Source organism: Arvicanthis niloticus, chromosome 2 (genome assembly GCF_011762505.2).
Source record: "Arvicanthis niloticus isolate mArvNil1 chromosome 2, mArvNil1.pat.X, whole genome shotgun sequence".
Classification (NCBI taxonomy): Eukaryota; Metazoa; Chordata; class Mammalia; order Rodentia; family Muridae; genus Arvicanthis; species Arvicanthis niloticus.
In genome coordinates, this window is record NC_047659.1 from 97,708,755 (window position 1) to 97,722,515 (window position 13,761).

The following is a 13,761-nucleotide window of genomic DNA, read 5'->3' on the forward strand; positions in this document are numbered from 1 at the left end:
ATTTCAATTTCATCAGAGCAATAGGTGTTTGATCCTATAACAGTCTTTGTTTATGGTTCTGCATACAGTTTTACCTTGGCCAGTATGCAGTATGTACTTGAAAAAAAAAAAAGTACCTCACAATGGAAATGCAATTTCAGTAGGAGTGTAATCGTTAGGAGGGGTGTTTAGAGTTGATGGACCTTATTTAACACTGTAGTACTGTTTGTCACTTAGGTCTCTGTGCTTTGTTGATTGCTGTTCAGATCTTAACTATTTTCTGCCCAACTCCCTCAAGGATTTTGAACCTAAGGCCTTTGCTACCACAAATGTTCTAACTTGGAAAGATGCCCACCTACCCCACCCTGTGTCTGTCTCAGTCTCTCTCTCTCTCTCTCTCTCTCTCTCTCTCTCTCTCTCTCTCTCTCTCTCTCTCTCTTACACACACACACACACACACACACACACACACACAGAGTCAGGAGTTGCCCAGGCTAGCCTTGAATTTGGAGCCCTCCTGCCTCACCCTCTCAAACAACTAAGGTTGTGGACCTGCATTTCCAGGCCTGGATTAGCTAAGCTTTTTGTTACTGGAGGTGGTGGTGTTTTGTTATCAGTTTTTGTTTTATTTCATGGGGTGTTTATTTTGACCATGGTTGGTTTGTAACAATTATTATGACAGGGTACTAAAAATCTAAACAGATACTTTATTTCTCTCTGTAATTACATTGAGTTTTTGCGTATTTTGAAGATGTGTTTTTAGGCATTTATATACCTGTGATTATCATAAATGCCTAATGAATTCGACCATTATGTTTCTCTTATCTGGAAACAGCCTCTTCTTTGAGATCAGCCTTGCATCTTCATTACTTCCAGCCCATTCAATTTAATTCTATCCCACTTTTTCATTTATCCTGATGATCTCTGTCTCATTGACAGAGATTCCCTCTGTTCATGTCTAAACCAGTCATAGCATATATGCTTTAAAGAAAGCAAGAGGGAAAGTACTTTTTCTCTACCTGCCTTTCCTTTCCTGTTCTGGCTCGCTCTGTTGCTACACAATGCAAGTTTCTGCCTGACCTTGCTGGGTTCTAGAGAATCTCCCTAGCTTTTCTGGTAGTCCACGTCTGCTAGGAACAAGTTCTATACTTTTCTTATCTGGAAATACTTTTATTTTTACTCCTGTTTTCATTTGCTTGCTTGTTTGTTTTGGATTGTGGACATGTGGTCTTATGCTTGTGGGAGTCAATCTCTCTGTCCACCATGTGAAGATCAGGGATCAGACTGAGTTATCAACTGATGTTCTCGTCTCTACTCATAAGTAATGTTTTCATAAGATTCATGCTTCTGAGTTGACAGGATTTTGTGGTTGTATTTGTTTTGTCTTTTGTCCCCCTTGGTAGCTCTGGCTAGCCTGGAACACTCTTCTGTAGATCAGGCCAGCCTCAGAGTCACAGAAGCCTCTGGAGTGCTGGCATTAAAGGTGTGCACCAGCTGTCTTCTACTGATTCTGATGTGGAAATCCATACCAGTTGGTCCTGTTGTTGATTTACTGTATGTCATATGTCCTTTCCTGGCTTGAGGTTTTCTCTTTAGTAGCCGAATATGATGTGACTACCATTGTTTTCTATTTTTTCTAATTAGGATTTACTGGACTCTGCATCTGTAAATCTATGTCTTTTATTAAATCTGGGGAATTTGGGGCTAGTATTTCTTCAAATACTTTTTATTCTGTTTCATTCTCTTACTGGCACTCTGGCTGTCCATATGACAGGCCTTTGGTTTGTCAGGAAATCTACCTGAGGCTGTGTCTGTTGCTGTGTAAGCCTCTCTTCTCATTTTGCCAAGTTTTTGTTGCTTCTTAGGTCCTGATTGTTGCCTCCAGTTTTCAGGTTGTTTTTCAGATGCATTTTAACTACAAAATTTCTGTTGGCTATTTTATAGTATCTACTTTTTCGCAGAAGTATCCCATATGTTTAAGTCATTACAAACCATTTTTCACTTATCCTTGGGCAGAGTTGGTTAGTTGCTCATGATTGCTCTGTTGAGTCTGTCATTCAGGTTTATCTCAGCCAGTTTGCATTGTTTGCCCTTTCTTGGCTGTCCTGATTTCTTCTTCTTTTTCTTCTTTTTTTCTTTCTTTCTTTTTTTGATGTCCTGTTTTCTTGCTGTGTTGGTTAGTTTTGAACATGGTGGGCTATGGAGACTCAGCCTCTTGGTTTATTCCCTTCAAGAGTGTTGGGGGATTATGGTGGTAAACTTGGCTGGGTTGGATTTTATACACTGTCTTGCCTGTGGTAGTCAGTATCTGAAATGCCTTTTAAAGTTAGCAGTTTCTTCAGTGTTTGCTCTATTCTTACTTAGTTTGGGTGTCAGCTATAGACTTGGACAACTTTATGCAGAGACTAGAACTTTGGCTTTCTGTATTAGTTTTAGCTGCCTCTGGTCCATGAAGTCCTGATGTTGGGAATAAAGCTATCAAAGTTAGAGAGTTTGATAGATGTCCTTCCCCTTCCCAGTCCTTCATCCTGCCTGCTCCTTGTCTCTGTGGCAGTCCAGAGCTGTGGCTGTCTAGGGAGGCATATGTCCTTCATGTACAAGTATGGAGGATAGACAGTATAAGTATGCCAGAGTTTTAGTTCATTCTTTACTAACTGACTAGAGTCTTTCATTACCCTTTTCTTCCTCTGTTCAATATTTTCTCTCCCTTACCTCACCACCCCATCTCTGTCTCCGTCTCCATCTCCCCCCATCCTCTTAAGTTTAGAACCAACAGACATTACTGTCATCACTAATGACAGGGTTAGCAAGGTCCTTGATAGCATACATTCCCAACAATATCACTTGTCATTCTGTGGGGAATAGTTCCAAATACCTTGGATAGCTACAAACTAGTCACCATAGCATGTTTAACTTTTAGCAAATTAGAAGAGAATCACTTCTTGACTTCAATAACCATTCTAGAGTTAGTGTGGTTAATACCTTTCTTGAATACTTGTTTTAACATTTTGATCCAAATCATCAACACAGTTGAGATACTGGGACAGTAATCAAGAGTTTGTCTTAAAAATGAAATTGTAGCAGAGTTAATAATTAAATATTTGAAATTAGTGAAAAAGCAAGAACAACATTAATAAAAAAGCATAACATTTATTTTTCAAGGCGTTTGTCCACTTTAAAGTACACAGACTGCACCTGAGGGCAGATGTGTGTGGTTTGTGTGGGAACTCTAGCAGAATTCTCCCAAGTCAGGGTGCTCAGTATGGAGCATGAACTCCCTTACCGTACTCTGTCATGTTAACAAGAATCTTCCTTCAACTAGATACGAAGAGGCTGAAGTTCGGAAACAACTTGAAGAAAAGGACAGACGGGAGGAAGAGCAGCTGCAGCAACAGAAAAGGCAGGAGATGGGGAGAGAGGACAGTGGTGCGGCAGCCAGACGCTCTGTGGAGAATTTACTGGATTCCAAAACCAAAACCCAAAGGGTATTGCAAGTTTATTGTGTAAATACTGGTCCTGTTTGCCAGGTGACCTACCTGGAGGAGTTGCCCTGCCACTGTGTAAACTTCCTTGAGGCAACAGGGATAACATTTCACGCGTTGGTCAGAATTTGAATCAAAGGTCCCAACTGCCATTGGTTCTGGGTCTTCCTATAAGCTTCCACGGCAGCGTTGTCCTGGTCATTGGTTATAGTTTTAGCAGTCACTACAGTGGAAGGAGAGTGGCATGAGAGGAAACATTGGATTGTGGTCTATCCATCTAAGTTCTGAGCCTATGCGAGTCTTGCTTAACAATTTTTGGGCTCAGGTTTGCCAAATAAAGGTCTTAAAACAAGATCTGAGGGGGTCTTTTTCCTCCTGATAATCTACATTAAGAGAAGGATAGGGCCAGGCATGGTGGTGAGGTGAGTGAGTGCCTTTAATCCCAGCAGAGGTGGGTGGATCTCAAGAGTTCATTCAAGTGAGTTTCAGGCCAGCCAGGGCCACACAGAGAAACTCTGTCTGGTTTGCTGCTTTATTTGGTCCTATACTGTTTTTATGTCTGGAGTCTCAGGCACTGCCATCCATTCCTTTCTTCTTCTTCTTCTTCTTCTTCTTCTTCTTCTTCTTCTTCTTCTTCTTCTTCTTCTTCTTCCTCTTCCTCTTCCTCCTCCTCCTCCTCTTCCTCCTCCTCTTCCTCCTCCTCTTCCTCCTCCTCTTCTCCTCTTCCTCCTCCTCTTCCTCCTCCTCTTCCTCCTCCTCTTCCTCCTCCTCCTCCTCCTCTTCCTCCTCTTCCTCCTCTTCCTCCTCTTCCTTTTTTTTTTTTTTTTTTTTTTTTTCTTTCTTCAAGACAGGGTTTCTTTGTGTAGCCCTGGCTGTCCTGGAACTCACTCTGTAGACCAGGCTGGCCTCAAACTCAGAAATCCACCTGCCTCTGCCTCCCAAGTGCTGGGATTAAAGGTGTGCAACACCACTGCCCGGCTCCTTTCTTCTTCTATTCCAGTTTTCTCTTTGTCTGTCTGTCCTGCTCAGCATTTCACTCAGTCTTGTTAGCACATATACAAGCTGTCTTTATCAAAAGCCACCAGTAAGTAACTCAATGTCTGCCAGCTCTCACTATGACCCTTCCTTTACTTTCTCAGAATTACTCTCCCTAAGATGTAACTTGTTTTGAATTGTTGAAATCCTTGGGGACTGTGTTTTGCTTCCTCTGATCCTTTGTTATTCATAAGGTTTGGAAGTGTCCCCTATTGCTAGTGTTGATTACTGTTCTTTGGAAGAGCTTTCACTGGGCTAAGCACTCTGAAAGGGTTAAGCAACCTGATCTTCCATTGTTTAAATTCACAATGGGAGACAAACCACTCACTAACTTAGGGAGGTTTTTTTCAACAGGTCAAGTGGCTTCCATAAGCAAATAAAATTCCCTTAAAAGGGATTTTTTTTTCATTTTGTTGCCTCCTCTTTTGTTTTGTTTTTAAAAATAATTTATTTTTATTTTATGTGCATTGATGTTTTCCCTCCATGTATATTTGTATGGGGGTGTCAGATCTTGGAGTTAAAGACAGTTGTGAGCTGCCATGTGGGTGCTGGGAATTGAACTGTGTCCTTTGGAAGAGTCAGCAGTCAGCACTCTTAACTACTGAGTCATCCCTCCAGCCTTTGTTGCCTTTTCAAAAGTGGGTAGTCACTTTTTTTTTTTTTCTATTTTGAGACAGAGTCTCTTGTAGCCCAGGCTAGCCCAAATTCCCTAAGTAGTCAAGGCTGTCCTTGAATTCCTGCTTTTTGCCCTTACCCCAATTTCTAGGATTATAGGCCTGTGTAATCATGCCCGGTTAATGGGATGCTAGGGCAAGCAGATGACCAGCTGTGCTGCACCTCCAGCCCTGTTACCTTCACTTTAACATTTGCCCTACTTTGTCTCCTACACTTTTATCTTTTTCCTTTTTCTGTTTTCTTTTTTTTTTTTTTCTTTTTCTTTTTGGCAAAATCTAGCTGCTCTGCTACTCTGCCGTACAGCTCACATAACCACAGTCCTCTCCACCCTGCCAACTTAACAATAACTCCTTAGTGTCGCCAGGTGCTCAGTCTGTATTCCAACTTTGCTGCTGCCTGCACGTGATTGGTTCTTAGGTTGACTTGTTGAATCATGATGCAAACAATGAACTGTCTTCTGATTGTTATATCTCTCAAGGTGCTAATAATTTCCCTTTAAGATTCTATCCTCTGAAACTTCATACCATGCACTTGACTGGATAAAGAAAGTGAAACACACTTTCGCCACCCAGCCTGTAGGTTTTCCTTTATTTCCTGCAGTGTCGGGGCAGTGCTGTTTTGTTTCATGATGAGAATTCTCTGCGGATGGTACCCTGTGTTTCATATGTGTCATGCTAGGATCCAGATGATAAATAAAACTTACACAAATGTGCACCTACAAGTGTGTTGCTCACTTTGATCCATAAGTCCAAGTGGGTCCTCAGTTTCTCCATTTGTAAAATGAGCTAGCATCTTACAAGGCTGTGTCATGTTGCCTCGGAAGATGTAACCTGTATAAGTAGCATGTTGTTATTACTTGATTTTCCTTTGATTTTATGGTAGAAAACACTGACTAGAGTACTAGAATTGCTGTTTCATTTTAAGAAGCACTTTCTAATTAAGCACTCAGATTAAATTATATCCGGCACTTAGCTGAAGAAAATTTGAGCACAAACAGCGATTCTGATACACTTCTGGCTATTTCAGCTGCTGCCTAGTAAAGCCAGTACGCTGTGTCTGAGCTCTTTAGGGCAGAGGGCATTACCAGGGTCAAGTGCTTATAGCTTCATGCACTCGAGGCAAGCGCTCTACTACTGAGCTGTATCTTTTTTTATGTGTATTTTTTATAAAATGCCATTACTTGGCACACTGTATTTCTTAGCTTTCCATTGCAATAGAGTATTAAGTTTGAAACTCTTTTCTTCTGTGAACTAGATCAATGGAGAGAAGAGTGAAGGAGGTGCAGCTGCAGAGAGAGGTATGTGAGAGAGTGTTCCTCTGAGTCTCTTTATTAGAATAGACTTTGGTTTGATACAGTGAGAGTCTTCCTAGACTCTAAGTTCTATATTGCCTTACTGCATTATTTTAGTCTGGCATGATTAAATGTGCAATGTGCAGTTTACTTACTTTGTTTTCTATGTACCGTAGTTAACCATAGCCTGGTGTTTGAGAGATGACCTCTCAGAAGCTGCTCCTCGATATACTGACTGTGATACTTACCACTGTACCTCAGTTTCTCCATCTATAAAGTGCTGTTGTGTTATTTTCTTTTCCTATTGCTTAAGGAGGGAAGGGTTTATTTTGGCTCATGGTTCTAAGGTACAGTTGATCAGAGCAGGGAAATAAGTCCTGGTATCAGGAGCTTGAGGCAGCTGGACAGGCTGCACTGCAGTCAGGAAGCAGAGGAAGGTGTGTGCTTGCATTCAATTCATTTTTCCTTTCCCAGACAGTACCTCAGCCATGGAACCATGCCACCTCAGCTAACCTAATAGAAATGACACTGTTCCTCACAGACAAGGCTAGAAGTTGTCTCTAGGTTGATTTTAGATCCTGTCAAGTTGACAGCATTAACTGTCAAAGGAGTTAATAAGGAAGCAGTTCATAGTGAATTCAACTGTGTATATTGAACTTTGAGAATTTATAGTAAATTTAAGGGCTGTTAGCAGCTATTTGTGACTCTACGTTGTAAGAGTTAATTATTTAGTGGATGCCCTTACACCCTGAAGAAGTAATCTTAACCTGTAATTTTCATGTATCTATACCTGGTATTGATGATCTAGTGACAAGTATATTTCCTACCAATAAGTTAGGGAGTTGACTTCATCTGTTAGAGATGTTTTTTCTTGCTGGGCGGTGGTGGTGCACGCCTTTAGTCCCAGCACTTGGGAGGCAGAGGCAGGTGGCTCTCTGACTTCAAGGCCAGCCTGGTCTACAGAGTGAGTTCCAGGACAGCCAGGGCTACACAGAGAAACCCTGTCTCGAAAAACAAAAAAAAAAAAAACAAAAAACAAACAAAAAAAAGAGAGATGTTTTTTCTTTTTCAGGAAAGATATAAATTAAACATAATTATATGTAACACCAGAGCAATTGTGTACTTATCATACAGTAATTTTAAAAATAAACTATGTGTAGTGTAAGGTACCTTCTTAGAATCGGTTGGTGATCTTAAGGTTAGTTTTCATCATCCTTGTAGCTCATCATGCTTAGGTATCATCCTATTCTCTGCGGCTGGACAGTGTTTTTAGCAAGCAGCTTTCTGTATCTAAAGTTTAATGTGATGCTTTTTGATCTTTCATTTCAGGTGGTAAAGCTGACAGAAAAATAGCAACATAGTTTTGCTTTTTCCAAATTGCATACCCCATTCAATTAATAAATAGTTGGAAATCTAAACATTCAAACAGTACTCATAGCACCTCATCAGAGACCCAAAAAAGAATTAGAAAAGATAAATGAGACCCTTAGAGGCGCATTTGTAACATTTTGAGACAGTAACTTATCTACACAAGACTTGCCTTGAATTTTATTTGTAAGGTTGACCTTTTAATAAAAGCAAGTACTCCACCATGCCCAGTTTATGCAGTTGCTAGGGATTGAACCCTGGGCCTGGAAAAGTATCCCACCAACTGAACCATATCACCAGCCTTTGTGACTTTATTAATCATGCATTTTGTCTATGAAATGTTTCTATCTTAATGAGGCACATATTTAATTTTCTTTCTTTGAGACTACTAGTAGAACTAATAACAGATACAGTTGAGACCTTGACATGAAGGTTTTAATTGAGTGAAGGGAGTCATGATAGAATCAAACCCAGAATGAAACACTTCAAGGCAGATACTATTCTACTGAGCAGTGTGTCCAGCCTGTGTATAAACAAGACATGGAACTTGTCTCTTAATAAATGTCAATAATGAGTTATACTCAGTGTTCATGTAAAAGATAAAGAATGACTCTGTGGGATGATAAGTCTGTGATGCTAAGAATACTTTGTTCTTCCATGTTTGCTAATATGCCAGCACATAGAACTGGGCGTTTCTTTTCATTTACTACTTTGTCTCTCAATTCCAAGGAGCAATCACAGCAAAGGAACTATATACAATGATGATGGATAAAAACACAAGCCTGATTATAATGGATGCTCGAAAAATACAGGATTATCAGCATTCCCGTATCTTGGATTCTCTCAGTGTTCCTGAAGAAGCTATCAGTCCAGGGTAGGTCATTGTGTGCTTAGATAATAATAGACAGAGTCTGCTATGCTAACAGACTAGCCTTGAATTTTTGGTGCTCCCGCTTGGCCTCCCTAGTGTGTAAATGACTGTGTCCTTTCAGTCAACATGTGTTCTGACCGTTGTCTCCATTACTATGTAAGTGGGGTGTGCTTATTACCATTGCTCTGTTCATTTCCTTATAAAACGACAATATGATTTACTTACCTGTTTTATTTTTAGACTTGGCCTTTATATATTAGATATGATGGTGCCTTTTCCATTTATATAGGAGCATATGAATTTATTAAAATAAACAGTATAATTAAATTTAATTGATTAAGTTACATTTAAAATTAAATTATAGAATAGGTAGAACAAATTATAAAGATAATACATAAGAAACTTAAATTTGGGAAACACTTTTTGATTCTATTATTTCTCAACATGTTCACTAAAATACTAAACATAAAAGAATTATGTAGCCAGGCAGTGCCGGCACATAACCTTTAATCCCAGCACTCAAGAGGCAGAGGCAGGTGAATCCCTGAATTCAAGGCCAGCCTGGTCTACAGAGTGAGTTCCAGGACAGCCAGGACTACACAGAGAAACCCTGTCTCGGGGGGGCGGGAGGGAGCCAAAAGAACTATGTAGGCAAATAAACACCCCTTCACAACCTCACATCTCATTTGTTCTATTCTGTTTCATTGTAGGTCAAGCATCTTGAACTATCTCTGTAAAGACAGCTAGATGATATTTTATATCAGCTCCTCCTCCTCTGCACTTCCCAGTAGATACAGTAGCCAACATTATTACTCAGGAACAGATTTTTTTTTTTTTTTTTAAATTCTATTTTTAGTCCAGAGCCATTTTGTCTTATTTATCGGTAAAAGTTTCACCAATCCTACTCAGCTTGCTAGTGTTGTCAGTTAAATACTAAATACCTACTAAATGCTGAATGGTTTCTAGAACACTGGCTTTTTTTTTTTTTAAACCAACGGGATGGATCTGTGTTATTCAGTCATTCTGTCATTCAGCAAATATTTTCTGAGCAGTGGACCGGGCTACTGTGGTTCTAAGTGCTAAGGCTAAACCAGTGAACAGATAAAAGTCGTTGCCTTTGTGAAACTTTTATGTTAGTGAGTTGTGGTGGGTGAATGTGTATTGGTGTGTGTGTGTGTGTGTGTGTGTCTGTCTGTCTGTCTGTCTGTCTGTCTTGGAGTAGACCCTAACATTTAGTTTAAGGAAGACTCACAGAAAAGTCCTTAGCAGGTGTTGAACATGTGCACATTCTGAGGCCAGGAGTGGGAGCAAACAGAGAAGACATCGAGAACAGAGGCCCTGAGCAGGAGCACAGCAAAGGGGACAAGCCATTAGAGAAGAGAAGGGTGAGGTAACAGGATTGAGTCTGGTTAACAGGCCATGGTAAGGACCTGAGCTCCCATATGAGCAAAAGGATAGCTGAACACTGTCTTTTTCATAGTTGAGAACATGCTGGTGACAGGAATAAATAAATAAGTATAAACCTGAGCTGTAACCACAGGCAGGTTGCAAGACCTCTATATGCCAAGATGCTACAACGTGGGGGTAATGTCTCCTGACGGGTAGTGTTGGGAGGACTCAATAAAATCTTAAGCATATGGTGTCTGGCACACTGTAAGGCTGTGTGTACTTGCTGACTAACTTAAATCTTCCTGTTTAGTTATTATAAGTATAGATAGACATGAGCTTAAATATGGGTAATGTATCCAGCGTGATGCTTCAGTTTAGATTTGGCTGAGAAGGGTGTCTAGGTCATTTCCTGTTTACAGTTTTGCTGTGCTCCCTCCACCTACAATCTTTTTTTTAAGGAGTTAAAATTGAGTCGTTTTTTTTTTCCCTCTCTAGTAATTACTAAAAGCACTAACGTGCAGTAACGAAGGGATAGAATATCTTTGACTAGTTATATCTTAATATGGAACTTAACTTGAGAAAGTTTGTCCTGGTATGGCACAGAATCTGCGAGGGTCGTTTTTCAGCTTTGCCTCAGTACAAGCGCTCATTTCTTTCAGAGTCACTGCTAGTCGGATTGAAGCCAACCTCTCAGACGATTCGAAAGACACATGGAAGAAGAGGGGGAGTGTGGACTATGTGGTCCTTCTCGACTGGTTTAGTTCAGTGAAAGATTTGCTGCTTGGGACCACTCTGCGGAGTCTGAAAGATGCACTTTACAAGGTACTGTAACTGCCATGGTCTGATTGCTGGGAGTCTGGTTGTTTTGACTGGCTCTGTTAGACTTTTAAACCAACTGTACTCAGACAAAGTTGTGTTCAGTAACCATCTTGGTGGTGCATAATGTGTTCTTGAGCCTGGATTCAGTCATTCTCTTTTTAGAAATTTTACTTAAGGGGTAATGGCATGAGTGCTTATCTTTATGTTTATCCCAGCGTGGCCAGGAGTGTTGGTTGGAAGTGTTTATGTGATTCATTAAATTTTGAAATATCTGTGCACAAACACACACACGGGGAGGGGGGGAGAGGGGGCAATCAGTTTTGTTATTTTAGGCTGGGGTGGGGCAAGCTTTTAATCCCAGCACTCCTGTTGGGGGCTTGGGGGAGAGGCCAGCTGACCTCTGTTTTAAGCGAGCCTGGTCTACAAAGCAAGTTCTAGGATAGCCAGTGATATTACACACAGAAACCTTTCCATGAAAAACCATTATTTTATAGAAACACATTTTGAAAAGTGTGTATATGTGAGAGGCGGAGGTAAAGTGCAGAGTGTAGACATGCTGTTGGGTCTAGGTGCTGAGGGTCAGCTAGGCTTTGTCCTGGAGTTATTTATAACTTGCCTTCTAAGATCATGGATTGGTTTTTGGTTCTTAAACTGTTTATATTGATATCTATCTAATACTTCATTTAATGTTGTATTTTGAATTTAATTTTTTTTTTCACTTTGCTCAACGGGGAACAGTTCTATATTTGGGTTTGTTGTGGTGGTTTTTGCTGTCAAGAGACTAGTACCATCTTAAAAAGATCTGTCTTTATTTTGTAGTGGGAAAGTAAAACTGTCCTGCGCCACGAGCCTTTGGTGTTAGAGGGAGGCTATGAAAACTGGCTCCTTTGCTATCCACAGTTTACAACAAATGCTAAGGTCACTCCACCCTCTCGGAGCAGAACTGAAGAGGTGTCTGTCTCATGTATGTATGTATGTGAAAATTGTGTTTAAAATTGCTTCAGTACAAAATAAAACACTTATGTGTTTAGGGTGACCTTATTTATATATGCCTTTGTCCTATGAAATGCTAGTTTGTTTTCAGGCGAAACAACACAGACTAGGAGTTCATGTTCTTTAAGACAGTGGTGACTGTCATTTCCCTCTGTTAGCTATTACACAGCCTGCATATCGCGTAAACACTGTGGAGTTTGCGGGTCTTAAAGCAAATGTACTGTTCTTTTGGCAATTTTAGTGGATTTTACTTATCCCTCGCTGGAAGAGCCAGTTCCTTCCAAACTTCCTGCCCAGATGCCACCTCCTCCTATAGAAGCAAATGAAAAGGCTCAGCTGGTAACTGATCAGGATGAAAAACCAAGACTGTTGACCCAGTCAGCTCTAGCCAGACCTGTTGCAGCTCCCAAAGCTGAAGCTTCACCCATAATTCAGCCAGTGCCTGCTACAAAGAATGTTCCACAGGTATTGTCTTGGTTTTTGTTTATCTGGTTTTTTTTTTACTAACTTTGTTCTTTTGTTTTAATATCATATTAACATATGATACACAGTTTTATATATTGTCTATGATACCTTAGAATTTGTACATCTTGCCACCTTTATTTTTATTTTCTTAAGATTTATTTTATGTAAATGAGTACACTGTCTCTGTCTTCAGACACACCTGAAGAAGGCATTCGATCCCATTACAGATGGTTGTGAGCCACCATGTGGTTGCTGGGAATTGAACTCAGAACCTCTGGAAGAACAGTTAGTGCTCTTAACCACTGAGCCATCTCTCCAGCCCCAGGCACCTTTATTTTTACAAAATCCTTTTATAATAATTATCCCTGTTGACTTGGCTATATTAGATTACTTACAAGACTTCAGAACTAGCTGGTGGTCATTTCCCATAACCTTAAGCAACAGCTTGTGTTCCAAAGTAGCTGGAAGAGCTCAGCTGGTGACCTTGCTGTGATTTGATTGGCACAGCTGCCTTCAGATGTCTGGCTCAGATGGCTTCCAGGACTGCATGAAAATGACAAAACTTGCAAGTGCTCAGTCCCTCTTACACATCTACATATCACCCACACGCTACTCAGAGCTTAAGTCCTCTCTGCATTACTTCTGGTGGTTACAGATGCTATCTGAATAGCTGCCATGCTCTACTGTTCAGAGTAATGATGAGAAAAGTTCAGTGCGGATTTGTAGCATTTATTTCCCTCAGGTATTAACATTTGAAGTGGATGATGCCGATTTCTTTAGAGCTGTTGAAAATCAGTATCTTCATCATTTTTAGGGTTATCTAATATTTCAGATTAAATCTTAAAACAAATTGAATAAATAAGTTTCCTTAAAATATAAATGTAAGACATTATAAAGAGAAGCTATATTATTGTACATGTCTTTAAGATAATTGAATTCTAATTCTTGTGTATCCCAAGATGACTGAGAAATGTACAATTTGTCCAGAGTATTCTGAGGTCCTTTGCACTCAATAATCTGAGAAGCAATTGAGGAAATTTCTATATAAAATGAAAGTTTGTAAATGTGGGTAGGATGGATTCTCTGCAGTGACAGAGAGACCTGTATAGAGTCCCGTCACAGAGTAGTGCACCATGGCTTTGCCAGCCCCTGGGGAGCAGAGCAGGAGAAATAAGTTTCTTTTCCAGAGAGAAGCAGCAGCTTTCTGGGCTCTAAGATCTTAGTGCAGTTTACAGATGCAGAGACTGGTGGAAAAGTGAGTGATTGGGGCCAGACGGCCCTTGACCTGTATAGGCGAGGGTCCATGCTGGAGAGAGCACTGTGACAGTACATGAGACCAGAAAGACAGCTAGTGACAGAGACTTAGATCTAGTTTGAACTTTGTTTTACAGGTA

General features: G+C 40.3%; 1 protein-coding gene across 2 annotated transcripts in view; it reads left to right on the forward strand.

Annotated features, from left to right (window-relative positions):
- Usp8 (ubiquitin specific peptidase 8) overlaps positions 1–13,761 on the forward strand; it is a 51,620-nt gene that overhangs the window by 19,006 nt on the left and 18,853 nt on the right. For both annotated transcript variants that reach the window (XM_034496290.2, XM_076929693.1), the window contains exons 5-10: positions 3,302–3,464; positions 6,426–6,468; positions 8,560–8,704; positions 10,750–10,912; positions 11,729–11,873; positions 12,144–12,367. In XM_034496290.2, coding sequence (XP_034352181.1) covers positions 3,302–3,464; positions 6,426–6,468; positions 8,560–8,704; positions 10,750–10,912; positions 11,729–11,873; positions 12,144–12,367 — 883 coding nt within the window. The remainder of the gene's footprint in view (positions 1–3,301; positions 3,465–6,425; positions 6,469–8,559; positions 8,705–10,749; positions 10,913–11,728; positions 11,874–12,143; positions 12,368–13,761) is intronic.